Genomic DNA, 21,614 nt, shown 5'->3' with positions numbered 1-21,614 from the left:
TTCCACATCTCCCTATAACTGCTAATGCAAAATCCCCTAAGGTTGTTACAAATCAAATTTGTACTAAAAAATCTTGGTACTTCAGATAATGAACAAGACTCACTTTCAGGACATCTTTCCTTCCTTTGCAATCTTCCTGCCTGTTCCCTTTATCTTTCTAATCCTTGTCCTATAATTTTTAACCCAGTCTTTTTTTTGTTGTTGTTTGAGACAGGGTCTTACTCTGTCACTGAGGCTGGAGTGCGGTGGTGAAATCTTGGCTCACTGTACCCTTGACTTCCTGGGCTCAAGGAATCCTCCCACCTCAGCCTCTTGAGTAGCTGGGAATATAGGCATGCACCACCACACCTGGCTAATTAAAAAAAATTTTTTTTAGAGACAGTGTTCTCACTATGTTGCCCAGGCTGGTCTCAAACTTCTAGGCTCAAGTGATCTTTCTGCCTCAGTCTCCCGAAGTTCAGTCTTCTAAAGTCAGTCTCCCTGAGACACCATGCCTGGCTCTGATCTGTTCTCTTTGTGATAACAGAAATAGGTTGGAGAGATAGGTGTGTGTGTTTAACACACAGAATATGTATGTCCCAATTTTCTTAACCTATCCTATTATACACACACATATATATACATACATCCCCACTCAGAAGGGCTTGGCCACTGTGTCTCCAAACCAAAGGAAAATAAAAGATGGGTAAGGGCATGGTTTGGGAATGAGATCATAAGATATAATAAGGCAATTTTTTAAACCACCCATAACCCCCAAAATTAAAACCTTTAAAAATTGCCAACTTGCGAAATAATAAAGACAACATGCACAAATAGCATAGATTCAACTCTAACACAGGTCAGTTAACACAGGAGAGAATTTAAGTCTGTTGTCTTTTTTACTTTATAAATGTATTTCATTTTACACTTTTTAATTCACCTTGGACCCAGCACATCCTAGGGTTTTATACGCTGATCAAATTGCTCTGCTAGAGATACTTAAGTTAAACAGCAGTTTCCTTTCAAACTTACCCAGTTTTAAGAAATAGGAGTCTGTTTTTTTAAATTTTATACATGTTTATTTTCATTATAAATTTATTTAAATCACTTTGGACCCAGCATGTCCTTAGGTTTTACCCATTCGTCAAACTGCTCTGCTGTGAGATAGCCAAGTTCAATAGCGGTTTCCTTTAAGGTGGATCCATTTTTGTGTGCTGTCTTAGCAATCTTTGCTGCCTTGTCATACCCTGAAGAAAAAACAAAAAGATAACATGTGGGTCAGTAGTAAAATTTGGTTTTCTAAAGCAAAAGGGAACATAATTGTTTACTTGATACTGATGCTACATGGGCCTCTTAAATGACATTTTTTGCTTTTAAAAATAGTTAACAGTGATTAACTGAATACCTGTCATTTCTTATATAGAATAAAACGTTTACTTTTCTTAAGAAATAAAGACTTAAACATACCTCACTTTCTCCAACAGATTTGTTCGTAAGTTGACATTTTCCACTAACTTAGATATTTTGAAGGGGAAAAAGTAGAAATTATAGCACCAAGACATAAAAATATACATCTGGGTGTATTTTTCAAACATGTGTAACTAGGAACAATTATCTGTCTAAGGAAGCATTAACAAGCTAAATGCTCCAGTCCTGCAGCAAATACCACGCTGCAGGTCTGGCAACTGTGGTGAGTGGCTGTGAGAGGTGAGAGGTCTGGGCAGTGAGGCAGGGGCAGGCAGGGCCAGGGGAGAGGCACCTCCAGAGCTGCTTCCAAGGGCTCTTCTCCATATGGCTCTCCATGCAATGGCTTCTATCCCCTCACCCCTCCCAGATGTTACAGGGACATAAGTGTGGGAGTGTTGGCAGAAATACCGACTGTACAAAAGATCACAGGCATACTGTTTACTTCAGAGTTATTTGCTTTTCAAATTAACAAAAGTAGTGGCAGGGTAGTTCAAGTTGTCTTGTCTTAACATATACATATTTTAAGTCAAGAGGAAAAAGCAGAATGAATATGAAACCAATGAGGGAGAAAAAAATAAAAAACAAGATCAGAGAAATATGACCAAAAGGAAGAAGCTTGCTGAGGCACTACAGATCATCAACTCAACAAGACGGCATGTGTCAGTATGCAATTGCTAACCAGCTGTAAAAGAAATTATGAGCATAGTTAATGTTTTTACTTAACTGAATTTGTGAATGCTAAATATGTTGAAAAGGGCATTTACTGATCTGAAAGGGCATTTACTGATGCCATTTACTGAAAAGGGCATCTTTTGTAAAGCAGAGAAGCTTTGAAAAATTATTTGCATGTTCAACTCTTAGGATCAATATAGCCAATACTTTTATTTTAATAATGGCTTTAAAGTCTAACCATTGATGCTTCCCACTTTCAGTTGTCAAGTCCAATAAGACATTATCAACAACCAGCCTGATACATAATGAGAATATAGGAAACCCATGACTCAGAGGCTTGTAAGGCTCACACGTAGTCAACTAGTGAGATAGTGTTGACCCACCTCACTCTCATATGGCATCTAACAATTCTTTTTATGTCACAATAAGTTGATTCTACGAAAGATTTACCAATCATTCAACTTGAGGAGACACCTCTAACTTAAAAGTTTTGGCAACACATTCTGAAGTAAAGATCTGATGAAAACTGCTCACACGAGCCTCTGGATTCCCTTTTATACTTTTCCAGATGTAGCTGATGTATCATAATTTGAAATGCATTAAACATTATTACCAATCTCAATACTATACCAAAAAACTGACATCATACCAGGCTCAGAACGATCTAAAAGCATCAAGTGAGCTCTAAGTTTTAAAAATTGAAATTATAGCTTGATATAAAATGAGGAATATAAAATTTCCCTTGGAAGTTCAGGATTACAGCAGAATGTCTGAAAGCAGTAGCCATATTATGCCAAATGAGTGAATCATTACTTGTTCTATAATAGAAAATCGGAAAATATATTAACCTCAGTTTAGCGGAAGGGAGAAACGGGAAAAACGCTTTTAACACATCATAATACAATGCAACATGATGCCTCTAAAATCTACAAAAGTGAAAACAGTTTATTTAATGGGGATCATTATAGCCAGTCCACAACCCAAATCTATGTTTGATTCTACATAATAAAATATTTACAATTTTGAAAAAGGCTTATAATAGCATGGTTTTAGACCAAATATTTTCATTTCCTCCCTCCCTTTCTCTAAAAGCAATGAATACATAACCTTTTTGTTTTAATTGTCACTTTCCATTTCTGAACTGAATAAAACAACAAAATTAAAGCATTGTAGAGATCTAAGGAAGGTAGAAAAATGAGTTCATTCCATGTTGCTAATCAGCAGTGCCACCTAGTGACATTACCCACTGACGGTCTTAAAAATAACTTCCCCAACGGTCTGCATAGAATATTTAGCATCTGAAGTCCATTAAGATTAAAATAAGTCTGAACTAGTGCTTCTGAATACATTTCAAATAAAATGAGGCATAACAGATCAAGTTTTGAAAGCACTATGATACCATACAAGTCATAAATGTGACTTGTATAAATATTCCACACAATTTCAAATATTTTGAGATCTTACTAAAACCATATCCAAAAGAACTTTGCTGTTCTCAAACACTGATCCACTTGTCTCTTAAAAATGTTGTAGCTTTTTAATTTTGTGTTCAAAATGATACTATTATTCCTTAAACGCTTACCTATGTGAGGATTGAGAGCTGTCACCAACATTAGAGACTCATTCATCAGCTTGTTGATCCTTTCTGTATTGGCCTGGATTCCCACCACACAGTTTTCTGTAAAGGAAACTGAAGCATCCCCCAGCAGCCGGGCTGAGTGTAACACATTTTTAATCTTTGAGAGAGAGAGAGAGAGAGAGAGAGACATTACTAAGGCAACATGTTTTCTGTCCAATAACATATTATTTATTATTTGTTGGTTGATAGCAAATATACAATTCAATAAACGTATAGAACTCCTACAAATTTTAAGGCAGTGTACCCAAGGAAACAATGTGAAAGAAAGCATGAACAGCTGAAGGCACAGAAATCTTAAAAAGGTGAAAAAAACATAAATACAAATGACTAATACGCAAAATATCCCATAGCAATTAGTTTAAGCAGAGATCTGAAGTGTTAGAGACCAGAGACAAAGAGAAATTAATGCTAGTTGTAGGAACTGGTGAAATCCTATTTTATGGAGAGGACTTAGCCAGAGAAAGAAAAAAAATCTTCCATGCAGAAGAAAGAGGAGCAAAGATGTAGAGGTTCCAAAGCTCAGCATGAGTGTGAGACAATTAGTAAAGTTAGGGCAAAATCTAACGATCGCCAAGTTTCCAGGTTTTCCATGCTGTAACAAAACAAATACTCAAGTCACTGTAAAATAATTTTTCATATAATGTTTAAAAACAGTACAAAACCAATTAGTTTGTTTTGGCTTTAAAAAAAAAATTCCAATTATTTATTAAGATGTATACACATCCTAATATCCTCTGGTCTAAAACTCCAGCGTCTGAAAACTAGACTTCCAACAATGGACTTTAATAGAAGACACAATAATCTAAGTTTTCATTTACTAGTAATGACCTTATAATAAGGCAAATATTATTGTTATTTATTTTATATTAAAATAAATTTTTAAAAAGATTAACAAGACATTTATTGTTACGCATCTGTATATACTGGGTATCTAATGTTAACTGGAATCTGACCTGAGAGCAAAATTATAACAGTTTCAATTCTGCTTTGGCGTGTGTTTTTATTTACCACTAGAACATACATTCAAGGAGGGCAAAGAAACCTGTCTTTTTCATTGCTCTGTTTCTTATGCATCCAGTACAGTGCCTGATACAAAATGGTACTCAATAAATATTTAGTGACTACATCCAATATACTTAATATTTATCATTTGCATATTCTTATCAAATTAAAATGAGAATTTACAACAGATTCCAAGAGGAAGTAAGTCCCTAATAACACTTTGCACAAATGAAGGACTCTAAATGATGGCAACAGCTCCACTATCTGAAGCTGAGGAAACTGGATGAGAAATGACACAATGCATCTAACGATCTTTGTAAAGGTGAAAGAAAATGACCAGTTTTGATGGACGCAATGTTTTCAAGTACGTGGAAAGGTAAAGCCAAACAATGAAAGAAAGACTGACAGGGTGCAGAAAGAACTGGTGAAAAAATGTTCAAGAAACCAGGGTGAAGAATGTTTCAAGTAGGGACAGTCAACATAGCTCTTAGTAAGAGAAGAACTAACTGTGCAATGCCCATTGGACTGAGGTAGTTACCAACAACTGGGAGAAGAATTCAAGCATGCGTGGAGAGGGCTATGCTGGGCTGTGGTGACTCTAGCATAAATGAAAGTGAGTATGTGTCATTCTTTCAAGAAGACTGAATTTGAAAGAAGGAAGCAGCAGCATGAGAAGGAGACATGGTTGTGGGAAGGTGTTTTATTTTTCTTAAACTGGGGCTACTAAAAAAAAAAAAACCATCAAATCGCTTAGGGTAAAAGTCAGTTAATTTCTAATATATAGGATTATTCTGCTAACTTAATAAATGCTTGATTTCCAACTGCTACTTATGCCACCCAACTACCCAGTGTAGAATCACTAAAGTCTTTACGAAACACAAAACCAAGATAATTAGCCTTTGGTCAAAAAACATTAAAAGTCAGACTGAAAGCCTACCATCATTGGCTTGAAAACATTCAACTCAAAATGTCCATTGCTGCCTCCGACAGTTACAGCAACGTGATTCCCCATGACTTGGGCTGCAACCATGGTCATTGCTTCACACTGAGTAGGGTTCACCTTGCCTTCAAGAAAACCAATGACAGAATAAGATTAGAATTTATGCAAGTAACCAGGAAAATAAAGAAATCTAATTTCATTAAATAAAGTAAGATATACAATAAAGCAAGGCCCAATTGTCAGTGTAATTTAATGAAACAAACCAACCAAGGGAAGTGAGACGGGTAGCCACAAACTGAACCATTCAATGGTTAATGAGCAGCCACACGTACACATTAAACAGAGTTCTCCACCTTCATGATTTTCATTCATTCTATAAATATTTACGGAGCCAGGCACTCAATATACAATGGTGAATAAGAAAGATGCAGGCCCTGCCCTTGCAGAACTTGGAGGCTACGGAGAAAGAGCTGGCAATTACAAGGGCTAAATACAGAGAAGTGCATGCTGCTATCAGAGCACTTATAAAAGCGACTGTTCACTAACACTTGGGAGGCTTCCTAGGGGAAAGTGATGCTAAGCTAAAATTGTCCTATTTATCACATGAGTCTATGGAACCCCACTACCCCGCTCATACTCCTTGGACAAGCTCAAGTTTGAATCAAACAACCCAGATTCCTCTGAACAGTACAAGTGAACACACTGGAAAGATTATTCAGTAGATTATTTCCTTTATCTGTGATTCCTCATTTCTCTTTCTTTTGGCAATCACCTTGGGTTTGCAATCAACTAAACTCTGACGTCATTTTTCAACATGAAGTACTTTAAAACAAAATCTCATCTCCTCTTATTCTGCAGATGCATAAGTTTTAAAAAAAAAACCTAGAGTCAGGCCTTTCTTTCTCATTATTAAAAGTTACATTGTCAGTTTTGGCCCAAACTACAAAGGCCTTTATGGGTCTCAGTTCCATCATCCATAGTATTGCTATCTCAACTCTGTTACCTGCTAATATGATTAGCACGTATTCTCTTCCTTCACCGTCAGTCACCAGTAAAGTGTTGAAGGGCAGAGCCCTTCAGCTTGTTACCAAGATATTCTTCCAGACTGAAATCACCTCATTAGTCACTCCTTAAATGTCATTGTTCACCCAGCTACATTCATCTGCCAGCACTGCCCACGCTTCTCCACTGGAATCAATGACTAACATGCGAATCCATCAAATGACTTACAGAAATCCACATACAGTGTTGTGTCAGTTGCGATATCTAACAGGCACATAATGCAATGCAACAAACGAAGTAAGTGAAGTTTGGTGTAACGTCTTTTTATTCAACCCATGCTGATCACTTTAACAGCCTGTTCTACATTTTCTAATGTGGGATTCAAAATACTTGCTGCTAAGTCAGATTCTTTTTTCCTATCTTGTTAGGTGATGTGCCCATAAGTCCTGATCAGAGGACCACAGACATTCTGAAATAGCGTGCCTTGCATATGCAGCTTTGCAATAACTTGAAACAAAAAAGACACGCTCCATAGCTAAGAATGCCTAGGATCTAGTCAAGTTCTAGCCCCAAAATTTACCAGCTATGTGATTACCTGGCATGATACTGCTTCCTGGTTCATTTTCAGGCAAGATCAGTTCTCCCAGACCTGACCGAGGACCAGAACCCAGAAAACGAATATCATTTGCTATCTTCATCAGACTGCAGGCAGTAGTGTTCATGGCTCCACTGAGCTCAACCAGAGCATCATGAGCAGCCAGAGCTTCAAATTTATTTGGAGCAGTGACAAAAGGCAAGCCTAAAGACAAGAAAAAAATAGCCTAAATGGGTGAACAAGTTAAATTAAACATTTTTCTACTATCAGCAAGTTAAACAGAAAGTTCCAATATATAAAAAAACAAAAATTTTCCTTCAGAAAAAAATGTTTACTTAAGACTCAAATTTTGTCTACATTTTTTAAAGAAGTCCTAAAGGAGTATAAAGAATCTGGTATTACATTTTTTTAAGTTTTTTTTGAGACAAGGTCTCACTCTGTTGCCCTGGCTGGAGTACAGTGTGGCTTGATCACAGGTCACTGCAGCCTCAACCTCCATGGCTCAGGCAATCCTCCCACCTCAGCCTCCAGAGTAGCTAAGACTACAGGTGCACACCACCATGCCCAGCTAATTTTTTAGCTTTTAGTAGAGATGGAGTTTCACCATTTGCCCAGGCTGGTCTCAAATTCCTGGGCTCAAGCAATCCACCCACCTTGGTCTCCCAAAGTGCTGGAATTACAAGTGTGTAATCCCACTGTGCTTGGCCAGGATTACATTTAAAAGATGAAATAACAAGTATAATAAATGTACTGAAACACAATCCTATTGTAAATACATGTATGTGATGCCTGACTATGCTTGAGTAAAGATAAAAAGCATGTGGGAATTCATTCTAGTTTATTCCACACTCCTTTCCTAATACAATTTTTTTTCTACCCTTTGCTTTTTTTAGACAAATTCTTGCTCTGTTACCCAGGCTGGAGTGCAGTGGTGCGATCTTGGCTCATTGTAACCTCCTCCATCAGGGTTCAAGCAATTCTCCTTCCTCAGCCTCTCGAGTAGCTGGGATTACAGGTGCCTGCCACCATACCCAGCTAACTTTTTTTTATTTTTAGTAGAGATGGGGTTTCACCATGTTGGGCAGGCTGGCCTCGAACTCCTGACCTCAAGTGATTTGCCCACTCTGGCCACCCAAAGTGCTGGGATTACAGGTGTGAGCCACCATATTCAGCCCCTAATACAATTTTGAAAAGTTTATTTGTTCCTTTTACTGTGCTCCATTCTCTCCACTAGCCAGGGGCCCACAAGATCCCCTGTAAATATACGGTGCTAAAATAAGCTCAATGTTCTCAGTTAATATTCCCCATGTTAAAAAATTTAAAAATCTCCATTTGCCAAACCCTAAAAGTATAGTTCTTTTCTATGAAAATCTGATTTAAAGACAAATCAGCTGGTAGGCTATCATGTGCAGTGCATAATTATCTCTACCCTAACCCTCTGGTGATACCTGCATCATAATAGTTTTCTGAAGATGACAGCTTGGCCCTAATCATAGTTCATTATCTGAAATATAGTGCTCTGCCTAGTAAAGGAAAGATAGGATTAATTCAAAGAATTATCACAGCATGACATAATAAAAAAGGAAATTAAGTCTGTCCACAATATATTTACTATTCAAATAACTAACTCAAGTCAGTTTTTTCTGCCTATTTTGAAAACTGCTATTCAAAACTCTAAAGGGAAAATAACTGAAGACTACCCAGTAAACAAAGCTAACACTGTTAGATTTTAATGGCATGCTGTGTAAACTCCTATATGGAAAAATATTTTAAAGCCAAAGAATGAAAATTACAATTTCAGAAACAGATATAAAACACACATTTGATGGAAAAATATTATTTCTAACTTTAAATTCAAAAGAATTCAAGACAAGAACAGCCAGAAAATACGGAGATCATGTATAATGAGAAATGAAAATGAGAAAGCATTCACGTGACCACTAACCCGTAAGTGCAGCCACTTTTGCGGCAACCTTTTCTGCAAAGCCAATTCTAGTATTTAAACCTGTACCAACAGCAGTGCCTCCAGCTGCGAGCTCATAGATTCTTGGCATGGCAGCTTTTATTCTTGACATTGCATATTTCACTTGTTGAACATAACCACTAAATTCCTGAAAAGAAAATTAAAGTAAGAATAAGTAATTCCTAACGGCTTACAAATTAACAGCAGTAAATAGAAATTTTTAAAAATAACTTTCGGAATACAAAATTATAAGCTAATCAAGTTTTATTTATATTATTTCAAATCTTATGATGAGTACAGTATAGGGAAGGATGAGGCTTTACAGAACCGTAAGGTAGGACAATGCCACTGATAACATGCAGCCCATTTATTATAATTTAGTCTTTTAACAGAAACCAAAGAAAAACAGCACAGGAAGCAAACTTTAAAAAGAACAACTTTACTAAATTATTGGTTTACTTGCAGACTACTAAAGAAACTGAAGTGATATCTTATTTTTTGGAATGTCTCAGACAACTTTGATAGAAAAAAAACAGTAACTCATCTCCCCGCAAAAAATGCAAACATAGAAATCTTCTCCATACAAGTTCAGTGTATAAACCTTACAGGAAATATGAGGACATTCTTCAGAGACTTGGGAAGCTAATGCCTCACTGAATAGCACAGGAAGGTAACAGTTTGCATTCAAAGACCTTCCAAAAAGAAAAGGAGGTGAACAGTAGAGTCAGATCATAGCATCTATGTGCCAGTATCAACAGTGGCTCCCAAATTAATTAAGGCAACCACAGAATTTATCATGGTTTGAACACAGAAAAGTCTCTATTAATAGTTATGCAGGAACAAGAGGCATAAACTGGGTACACTAAATCGATACTTTTTTCCTGCCTGAAAACACTAAGAAGCTATGATAAGTGCTAGGATTTCATGCTGTTCTAAAGAAAACATTTCAAAAGATATAAGGAATTATAGGTAGACCTGATGCATCTGATTATACAGTCATGCACCACATAATGATGTTTCAGCCAACGACAGATCACATAGACAACAGTGGTACCCTAAGATTATAAAACCACATTTTTACTGTACCTTTTCTACATTTAGATAGTTTAGATACACAAATACCAGGAGTTATGATTGCCTATTGTATCCAATGCAATAACATGCTGCACAGGTTTGCAGCCTAGGAGCAAAAGGCTATACCATATAGCCTAGGTGTATAGAAGACTATCCCATCTAAGTTTGTGTGAGTATACTCTGATGTTCACACAACTATGAAATTGCCTAAGGATACAGTTTTCAGAACACATCTCCATTGTTAAGCAACACATGACTGTGTATATACACACACACACTCACACACACATACACCCTAGCTAGATTCACTTATAAAATACACTTTGACTAGGGAATGATACACAAACTCAAAAAACAATCGCAATAAAAGCAAATATAAATGCATCTGACAAAGTCAAACAGAAAAATATAATTCTCAGTCATAACAGGAAGAATGATGATTTTACACAGGAGGCTAAGTCATGGCCCAAATGGTATTTAGTATTGTGGTTTCCAACACCAAAGAAAGGTTAAAATTGGAAACCTGAGGAATATTCAAAAGTTTCAAACACACATCCTGTTCGTCCTTCAAAATTATGCATGGTCCTAAGTACCGATGATGCAAAGAGAAATGAGACACAGCCTGAAGAAGCAACTTAATCCAGTGAGTTCAATTTAGTCCCATCATTTGTTTTTCAATTACTCATTTCAAGTTTTCCTCATTCCTTCCATAATGAAGTTAAGCTACTCCAACTGGAGTGTGAGTTTACTAAAACAAAAATCAGTCCCTGTATTTCTTTACATTTCCCCCACAATACACACTACTAGATATTCCTTAAGGCATTGATAAAAAAACAAGAAAATACTTTCTAGTATCTTGGAGAAGAGAGTAGTATCCCTTTCACATGTCATCAAAAACATCTTAAAAGGATCTACTGGCCAGGTGCGGTGGCTCACGCCTATAATCCCAGCACTTTGGGAGGCCGAGGCGGGTGGATCACGAGGTCAAGAATTGGAGACCAGCCTGGCCAAGATGGTGAAACCCCATCTCTACTAAAAAAATTAAAAAATTAGCTGGGTGTGGCGGTGCACGCCTGTACCCAGCTACTCAGGAGTCTGAGGCAGGAGAGTCACTGGAACCAGGGAGGTGGAGGTTGTAGTGAGCCAAGACTGTGCCACTGCACTCGAGCCTGAGCGACAGAGTGAGACTCCATTTCAAAACAAAACCGAAAAGATCTACCTTGTTAAATCACTTTAAAATTAAATTTTAAATAACCTACTAATTTAGGTAAGCAAGACAATTAAAAAACCATGATGATAGTGCTCGAGATGACAGTGAGGACAGTGGCGATGACAGTAGCTAACATTAGTGGGTACTTACCATGTGCTAGGCATGCTTCTACGCACTCTACAGGAATCAACTGATTAGAACTTCACGACTATCCTATGAATGAAAATTATTTTCCTCATTTTATAACTCAGAAAACTAGGCACAGAAAGGCTAAATGGTTTTCCTGTGGTCTCATAGTTGCAAATGGCAAAGCTAAGATTTGAATCTAGCAGTCTGGCTGAGTCTGGCTTATAGCTAGTACACTCTGCTTTTGTTCTAGATGTCAATAAAAATTACTGATTGGTTGTACAGAATAATCTCTGTCACTGAAGTTAACAGTTACAAATTTGGCCTTTTAAACCAGTCAGATTTCAAGGATGACACACTGGCCACTTGTACCGAGCTCTAAATTGAATAAAATTAGTCAAACTCCTATACCTGCCCAAGAGTCAGTGGAACAGCGTCCTGAGTGTGAGTGCGCCCAATTTTGATGATCTGTGCAAACTCTTTGGATTTGGCATCAAGAGCATCGTGCAGCTTCTGTAGTCCTGGTAACAGTACTTCATGAACTTCTGTTGCAGCAGCAATGTGCATTGCTGTGGGAAAAGTATCATTTGAGCTCTGTTGGAAATTTTTCAAAAGAAATATAAAATGATTAAGGTTCACATCACCAGTAACAAGTCATGTTACCACCATGAACCCCTGATACTATGCAATGAGAAGAGCCCTTTATTTCTGTGACAGTTTTCTCAAAAATTCAAGTCTCAGTCAAATGAGAAAACATCAGACACACCAAAATTGAGGGACATTCTACAAAATACCTGACCACTGCTTTCAAGTGTTAAGGTCACTACTATGTGAAATCCTAACCCCTAAGGTAATAGTATTAGGAGATGGGGACTTGGCAAGGGATTAGGTCACGAATAGAATTAGTGCCCTTATAAAAAAGGGACCCCAGAGAGCTCCCTTGTCCCTTCCACCATTTGAGGACACAGAAAAGATGGCTGTCTACAAACCAGAAAGTGGGCCCCCATCAGCCAATGAATTGGCCAGTGGCCTGATCTTGGACTTCTAGCTGTCAGAACTGTGACAAATTAACTTCTGTTGCTTATAAGCCACTCAGTCTATTGTATTTTGTTATTGCAGCCCCAAGGAATGAGACAATTGCAAAAGACCAAGAAACTGTCATAGACTGGAAGAAACTAAGGGGACATGTAACTAAATGTAATGTATAGCCTTAAGTGGATCCTGAAAAAGGACTTGAGGGGAAATCCTCAGTTTTTAAAAAAGTTTCCAGTAAGTGGAAAAACTAAGTTTTTTAAAAAAGTCTGAGGTTTTTTTAGAAAAGTCTTTTGTTTAGTTAAGAGCATTGTATCAATGAATTTCTTCGTTTTGATAAGTGTCCCATGGTTATATAAGATGTTAACATTAAGGGAAGCTGAGTGAAGGGAATACAGAAACTATTTGAACTATCTTTGTAATTCCCTTATAAATCTAAAATCATTTCAAAATAGTTTTTAAAAATAAGCCAAACAATAAAATAAAATATACACTAAATTCAGGTGTCTTAAAGTAATTTTTATAAGGACTGAGACATAAAGCCAAGATTCCTAAAAGAAATAAGGAATCTAAGAAGCCTTATGCTTTAAATAATGAACTCTCCTTGTCATAAAATGAATGCTTGTTTTACGAGAAAAATCTCAGGTATGATTTTCAATTTATAACAACAAAAAAGAAAAGTTTTTTCCATACTGACCTGGCTTTTATTAACATGATCATTGGGATGCACAGGTTTCTTGCTGCCAAGTTCACCTCCTAACATTTCAATTGCTCTATTGCTAATGACTTCATTTACATTCATATTTGTCTGAGTTCCTGATCCAGTCTGCCATACCACGAGAGGAAAATGATCATTTAATTTACCTTCAGCTACCTGCAGAAAAGTTAAAAATGAGTATTTTAAAAAAGGAAATAATATTTATTTCACGATTTTAATCAACCATAAATATGTTCCATTTACAGAACTATTTTAAATATGTTCATTGTTTTCATATGTTCAATGACCTGCTGAATATGCCACCGCGTTAGAATACAGTTGACCCACAGATCTAAGCTTCTGAAGCATCACTTGCTCCAACAACAGATATTCTAAAGAGTAAAATATTATCTATACTGAATGGTATGACAATTCACTGGTTTCAAATGAAAAGAGAATCAAAGCCATCTTTCTTATTTCTTTCCAAGTGCCTCCTCTAATAGAGAGCCACCTGTTAAGGCTGGTAAATATGTTTAGTCTTAAGATATATTTGTTGCTGATGCTCAGCAGGAATATCCAACAGCTGTTACTGCCAGAGTCAGCACGATAAAGAGCTAGTGATTCGAAAATGTGAGTTCACTAATAGCTAGTTCATTGCACAGATGTTCAATGAGCAGTAATCACCAAATGTAGAAATAAACACTGCCCAGCTTTGCCCCTATTTTTGTTGTATTTTTATACTTTCAGCTTTTGTGTTAGTTTTTGGATGGTGTGCTTTGTAAAGTGAGGGTGCTTAACCTTCTGGAATGATTTTAGCTTAAAAAATCAGATTGCACTTGAGAAATCTATTACCTTAACAACTGGTCCACAGTAAAATAAAACCTTTTTCTTGTTACATAAAAATATGTGATTAGTGTAGAAAATTTTGAGAACCGAGAGTCACTATAGTTCCACTTCTTAGTAATTATGACTATTAGCATGTTGGCATCTCCAGTCTCTAATGCAATGAGGGGTGTGTGTATGTGTGTGTGTGTGTGTGTGTGAAAACACACATTGTTCATTTTTTCCTAAACAAAATTAGGATCATAAAATACATATATTTTTGCAAACTTTCTTCCCTATTTCTCATAGGTTAGGCTTTGTTCATGCCAATCTTCAAAAAGGTAATTTTCTATAATTTACAATATAAATATAATTTATATAAGTAGCTGTTATACTTGGGTATTGTCTAATTTGTTTTCATTATTATAAATAGTGCTGTAATTAACAACATTATATATACAGTTCTGTTACCTCTGATTGCTTCTTTAAGACAATGTTATTAGTACATTGGCAAAATTACATTCTTAAGCATTATCAAATAATCACTAGTTTTAAAAAGATTTATATATAAATTAAGAAGTCAAAGTTCAAACAATATCTTTTAAAAAATTTTTCTTAAAACTATATAAATTAACAAGGAATATCAAGAGGCTTAAAACCAAAAGGTATAAAATCATCCAGAAATTTTGTCATAATGCCATATTTTAAGCACCATATTAATATCATCCCTAAAAATAATGCTACCACCCTACCCTAAAATTCATTAATTCAAGGATTCATAGTTCCCTGTGGTGAACATATCATCACCCAGAGTATGACATGGTCTGATGCTATTAAGTGAACACGCTTATCACCCACCTCATCTGCTGCCTTCATTATTGCATTGGCAATCTTTGGATCAAGACCATAATCCTGGTTTACTTCAGCAGCCGCTCGCTTCAAGATGCCAAAAGCTTTAATAACTGGGGTCTAAAATTAATCAGAAAAATATTTCAAATTTGCAAGTTTACTTAAGCATAAAAGTTTACTATTTTGGCAGATGCAAAAGCTATACATAAAACAATAACAAGTAACACTATAGCTCTAAAATGTTTAGGATATAGAGAAAGATTGCAGATAGAAATTCATGAACCAAAATTCAACATTATCATAGATCTATTGCCTAAGGAACCATATAAAAGCAAATACATTGACTCTTCATATATATGTATTTATATGCCTCCCACAGACATATACATGTACCTACATATTCACACATATACGATGTACTACTCATCCTATACACACATACACAAAATAAAGTATATGTATTTATTTCATACACTATATACAAAAACAAATAGTACTCAATCTTTTCACCAGCAAGAGCCATTATTTCCCCCACTGGATCCCATGTTACATTATAAATGTTTCCTTCCTCTCTTCTGGTTAAGGAGATCAAGGAATTTTTTTGTATCTTTTTTTTTTAATTTGTCTTTTTTTGGTAAGAGCAGTGGATTTTTATGAACAAACAAAAACAAACATCATAAAAAATTTAGTACTAATTCATGAATTGCTAACATAATGTTGTGGTTTGTTTTAAACTGTCAAATACCTCCCATACCTTGTACGTGGGAAGAAGAATTCAGTTAAATTCAGTAAATAAGGATGGAGTATGCACTATATGCCAAACATCGTGGTGAGATCTAGATATATAAAGATGAGATAAGACTCTAAAAAAGAAAATGACATATTTCACTGCCAATCAGTATGAGACTACCAGTTACTGAGCGGGTTATCATTTCACCCAAAGGCCAAAAAGCAATCTGTTCTACTTAGCTAGTAAAGCCTTAATACTTAATAACTTCCTCGACATTTCTCTCAGAATTATTTTTTTAAACTCCAGACCTAAAGGTGACAGCTTCCAATACATATAACCATATTTTAAAACCCTGTTAGTACTGATCTTTTCATTGTCTATCCCAAATCACCTCACCAAGCTTGAAAAGGATAAACTGAAATGAAAACCTAGTTTTTGTAAGACAAGTGAATTGTGAGTTCTTGTCAAAATTAATAATACAGATTGTTGTATAGATCCTATACCAAGTTTTAACAGGTAAAGAGCAGAAGGGAGGAAAGGAAGAGAATGATCAATGTATAAGAGAGAACCTGTCACCCTCAGAGAGGAATCAAAGTAGGAAAAAAAGAAAGACAAGTAATAAATAAGTCACATTAAACACATAAACATGGACCAGAGTAAGTATAAGCCGAGGGGCAAATAGAAAAGGAAAACCAAAAAATTTTAAATTCAATTTTAAGTAACTAAAATTAAAACATTAGACATGTCTTACTCAAATAAAATGGGGAAAGATGGTACACAGGATCAGAAACTTAAAAGCTTTAAACATGAAAACAAATGGGGATTTAAATTTCCACAGGAAAAAACACTGTGTATATCCCTGGGGAGAAAAGACAGGTCACCTTATTCTTCATTTACTCATGTTAGACATTCGTAGTCTTTTTAGCTTTGTTTTCATTTGGACCTCAGGTAAAAAGGGTTGAGTTTAATCATACTACTCAGGTTAGAGTACACACAGTCTGTTTTACATGTAATAAAGTTCAGGAAATGAATCCACTTGAAGTCAAATGTGACAAAATTGAGACCCCAGGTGTCTGCTTGTCACAGATGTGCAACCCCAATGGCTGTGCTGTCTCTGGAGCAGCAGCAACCATGCCCCACCAGAACATGCCAGATGAATCAGGTCAATTAAAATAGCAGCCATGCTCACTCCCACCGACGCTGGCTGGGGCTGACCTCCTCCTTTGTCTCTGAAGTTGAATAATACGAGATTATTTCAGTATTGATCATGACCCTTTATCAGCCAACCACACAGTTAAACTATGTTTACCTCACCACCAAGCAGGCTGTAGATAGCAATGACAAAGAAATTTTTCTTCAAAGATTCAGCTGCCTGTTTAAGTTCTATAAACCTGTCAAGAGTCAGTCTTGAAGGCTTAGGAGTGACTTAAAATTCTTTAAAATATAAGCATATTTCTAAGATAACTGTTAAAGGATATCTCACCGGATGAAGCCTGGCTACTTCTAGGCTTACTAGCCTATCCTGCATTGACTATTTTTCACACTCCAGTTGGGCTCCAGTAGAATATGTTATGTATTTCTCAATTCTTTTCACACTTTAACATCTCTGAAATCAAGATGTATCTTATAATCAATAGTAAGTCACAACCTTAATTGGTAGCATTTTTCTTTCTTAGTGGTATTATAATGGTGCATCTTCTAATTGATGGCATCTTAAATTTAATGAAATGTGATAGAAAGTTTTCCCATCATTTAATCATTCATATGGCATTGAATAAATACATAAATATTATCTATTATATGTTAGACATGGTAAAGAGTAATACTTGGTGTTGTACACTTTTTTTGAAACTGAAACCAAAATACAAAGTGTGATTTAAAAAAAAATCTCAGTTTTAAATTAGTGGGGGAAAAAAAGAATGAGTATTGAAATAAAAATGTTTACAAACTGTAAAATCCTAGTAAAAATATGTAAACACCCAGCCAGAATGAAAAGACAGTCATTTAGTTCTATCAAATAAAAACCCAAAATAACTATTCACAATAGCAAGGATGTGGAATCAACCCAAACATCCATCAATAAAGGATAAAGGAAAAATGGTACATTTCTACCATGGAATACTACGCAGACATAAAAAAGAATGAGCTCATGTCCTCTGCAGGGATATGGATGGAGCTGGAAGCTGTTATCCTCAGCAAACTACAGAGGAACAGAAAACCAAATACCGCATGTTCTCACCTACAAGTGGGAGCTGAACAATGAGAACACATGGACACAAAGAGGAAAACAATGCACACTGGGGCCTGTGGTGGGAGGGGAAGCATCAGGATAAATAGCTAATGTGGGGCTTCTTAATACCTAGGTGATGGATTGATAGGTGCAGCAAACCGCAATGGCACATGTTTACCTATGCAACAAGCCTGCATATCCTGTACATGTATCCCAGAACTTAAAATAATTTTTTAATCCAAAATATTCAAAGTGATGGCTCAAAATAATAGCATCCTAATACTTCAAAAAGTTCTTTAACACTTTAGTGAAAGAGAACATCTTATTACTCATAAAGTCACTTTTCTAAGAACTTTACATTTTAACTGAAAAATAATTATTTATAGTGACTGGTGAATGATAGCCTACTATGTCCAAAATAAGCCAGCATTTCCACAAATGCCACTTACTGGCATGCGTTCTGTCACACCTCCGATCTTAAAGTTCATCGTAGATCTCACGGTCTGGGCACCATAGTACTTATCATTTGGCACTTTTAGCTCACCAAACGTATCATATTCTACCCGGAAGGAATTCTGGCTTGCCTAAAGATGAGAATAAAACACTGTTACAACTTGAAAAGAAACTAAGTATCAAAAGTAATTGCATCTTACCAGCTGTTAAGGAGAAAGAAACTAAGTATCAGAAAGACAAAAAAATACTATTTGAATTCTCATTCTCTTCCTCAGTTTCAGGTCTTTCCTTGAGAACTCTTTGTCACACGAACTGATTAACGCAGGTGTTAAAGACAGATTATTGAGCTCAGATACTATGCTGGTGACAAATATAAAGACTTTGAAATCTTTTCCATTTCAAGAGTAAGCTTATTATTGGTCAAGATTTGGCCAATTCAATGTACATACTTTAATGCTTATTTTACTGAGACCTTTTGAAAATAGTCTAAGAATGATTTGAAATTTATAAACATATATAAACATTATTCATATAAATGAATTACATATGTATATTCACATATAAGAAATTTATAAACATTATATGTATGCGTGTGTGTGTGTGCATATATAATATATATATATATATATATATATATGCACTATTTATATATATGCTACCATGCTAACAAGTCAGTATCACGCTGGTCTGCCTGTTAAATATTGTCATTCTCGATGCACTTTTTCTCCTCTATAGTATTGATCACACTAATTATTCATAAGTGATTTCTTTGCTTATTTAACTGCTTTGCTTACTTAATCTCCCCTAAAGACAGGAATAAAAGTTATGGGAAATCCATAATCAGCCTAACGAACTGAACAGACAATTTCAAGAGAAGTAAAATCTTCGAAGAATCTTCCGCCCCCCCCCCCCCCACGAAGGCCTGAAAGCAGTGCTGTGGCCCTTGGCGAAACAAACCACACTTCAGAAACCACTAGATGCACAGGCGGCCAGTGTCTGCCAGGAAGGCCCAGCTGAGGGGCAGGACGCTGCGGGAGCCGCCCCTCTCCCTGCACCTTCCGCCCACCCCAGCACTGTCTTTGAGGGCAGCGCTCCAGGGCTGAGGGCCTCTGAGCCGGCAGGGGTGCAGTTACCCCAAAACGCCCCGGCCTAGGCCCGCCTGGGAGGGCTCCGAGGAGGCGCCAGGAGCGAGCCCAGCAGGACCCTCACCGCCAGCGTCCATCCCACCCCAAGAGCCCTCCCGGGCTGCGGCTCCATCCCTGCGCCGGAGGAGGCGTCCCGAGGCCGGCACGGGCGCTGCGCCCAGAGTCCGGCGCAACCCGGACTCCCGGGGAATCTCCCCAGCCAAGCTGCGGGCGCCCGGGCCAGCAGGTAGGAGGGCTGAAGGTCACCGCGGGGAGGCCGGGGTACGGCGGCCTGCGCTCACCATTCGAGCCGCGTTCGGGGGCCAAAACGAGGGCACGGCCGCGCCACCCAAGCCGGAAGCCGACGCTGGGGCTGAGGCAGGAGCCCGTGAGAGGCGACGCGAGCGCGCGAGGAGCCGGAGTGCTCGGTACATGGTGCTAAGGCAGCCTGGGTAGATTTTCTGGGCGGCTATGGCCACGCCTCCGCTTGGCTGTCAGAAGCCGTCCCGCCTACCGTCCCCCGTTCTTATCCAATCAACAGTCTCACACCAACAGGTGGGGCAGGACCGATCTTGAATGGCCAGTAAAAAATGAGGGGGCGGGTTAACGTTCTAGTAGTAGTAGTATTGTCTGATTTAAGGCCCTCAGATTCATGGGAAACTAGAAAGAGGGGGATTATGGGAAAAGAGGTTCCGGTTATTCTTGGAGTAAGTTTGATTTTCACGTGTGGCTTTGGAAGCCGGGAGTATTAGCCGGTGAATCAGGTCGTGTTTGGTTGGTGAAATAGCCTAGAAAGAAATATTTATTCTTTTATTCATCATGTAATCACTTATTACACGTTCTTGCTACTGAAATCCTTTTTCATTTCATCCAGATTATATCTTCTGTGTATAAATTTTGGAAAGTGCAGCAAAGTGTAGAAAATGAAATAGTAATTATTCATAATGCCACAATTGAAAAATAAGATAGTTATTTCTTTTAACTTATCATTTTGAGATCTTGCTACAGTTTTCTTTCTCTTCTTAACCGTAACCCTCAGAACTCTTTTTTTTTTTTTTTAATGTAGTGTGGAAGAGGAACACAATTATAGGTAACCACTGAATTTTTATTATTTGCATATAGGTTCTCCCAGTTTTTTGCATAGCTAATTTATATATTTTCAGATTAAGGAAGCCATTTGTTTTAATGGAATAGTTGATTACAGAAAAGCAGGAACTGATATAAAATTGCATTTGAGCCACAGTTTTATCTTTTCTCTCTTTAATTGCTTGCAACCAGATGACAATAAAGAGAGAGCGATTGGATGATGCCTTGAAGTCAAAAGTCCAGAACGTGCAAAGCCAAATTTATGAGTCAAACTTAGAAACTTGTCAAACCTTTTGGTAACATTATGTTATTTTGTGACTTATAAATTTGACATACATTTAAAATATAATAATTCAAATGAGATTGTAACATAGAACTAAAATCAAAACGCTAGAAAACTGAATGCAGATTCTTTAAAACATTGCTAATAACGGAGTGACATTTTGTTTTTGTTCTCCATCTTCCCAGCAGGTATCATTATTTTGATGTATCCTTTCAGTTCTGTGTATTTTTTGCTTTGCACATTAATATGCAAACAATGGTTTTAATATTTTACTTTAAAGTTTTACTGTTGTATAATTGAACTTTGTGCTTTTAAAATATAGCCATGATCTTTTAAAAATTAATCATATTGCATCACATGAATATGAAATATTTTATTGATCCAATTTCTTAATTAAGATCATTTTTCCTTACTATTATACACTTTAATGAACATATGTTTATGATTTTTTCATAGATCATCTCTTTCTTCATTGGGTAGTGCCCCTATTTATTGCTATTTTTGCTTGTTATTTTAAACTTTTTTAATATTGACATTTCTATACCAATTTTGTATTGGCTATTTGCCTGATGTATATTTCTTATTTTATTTCATTTTTGTTTCAAGCATGTCTTCTATTTATTTCTACCATACAGTTTA

General features: G+C 36.7%; 1 protein-coding gene across 3 annotated transcripts; it reads right to left on the bottom strand.

Moving 5' to 3' along the window:
* Positions 1–1,035: 1,035 nt before the first annotated feature.
* FH (fumarate hydratase) lies at positions 1,036–20,073 on the bottom strand. Of its 3 annotated transcripts, none has more exons than XM_002760873.6 (10): positions 19,909–20,073; positions 18,479–18,613; positions 15,079–15,189; positions 13,399–13,575; positions 12,081–12,263; positions 9,242–9,407; positions 7,297–7,500; positions 5,697–5,824; positions 3,701–3,854; positions 1,036–1,226 (listed from the first exon to the last, which is right to left on the bottom strand). In XM_002760873.6, the coding sequence occupies exons 1-10, from the start codon at positions 20,038–20,040 to the stop codon at positions 1,084–1,086; spliced, it is 1,533 nt and encodes a 510-aa protein (XP_002760919.1). In that variant the 5' UTR covers positions 20,041–20,073; the 3' UTR covers positions 1,036–1,083. The 3 variants fall into 3 exon arrangements, with proteins under 3 accessions (XP_002760919.1, XP_035136865.3, XP_078213375.1); XM_035280974.3 differs by lacking the exon at positions 19,909–20,073 and adding an exon at positions 19,692–19,885; XM_078357249.1 differs by lacking the exon at positions 19,909–20,073 and adding an exon at positions 17,283–17,405 and having other exon boundaries at positions 18,479–18,594.
* Between the last annotated feature and the right edge of the window lie 1,541 nt (positions 20,074–21,614).

Source organism: Callithrix jacchus, chromosome 19 (assembly GCF_049354715.1).
Source record: "Callithrix jacchus isolate 240 chromosome 19, calJac240_pri, whole genome shotgun sequence".
Taxonomy (NCBI): domain Eukaryota; kingdom Metazoa; phylum Chordata; class Mammalia; order Primates; family Cebidae; genus Callithrix; species Callithrix jacchus.
This window is presented reverse-complemented; position numbering and strand designations above follow the sequence as displayed.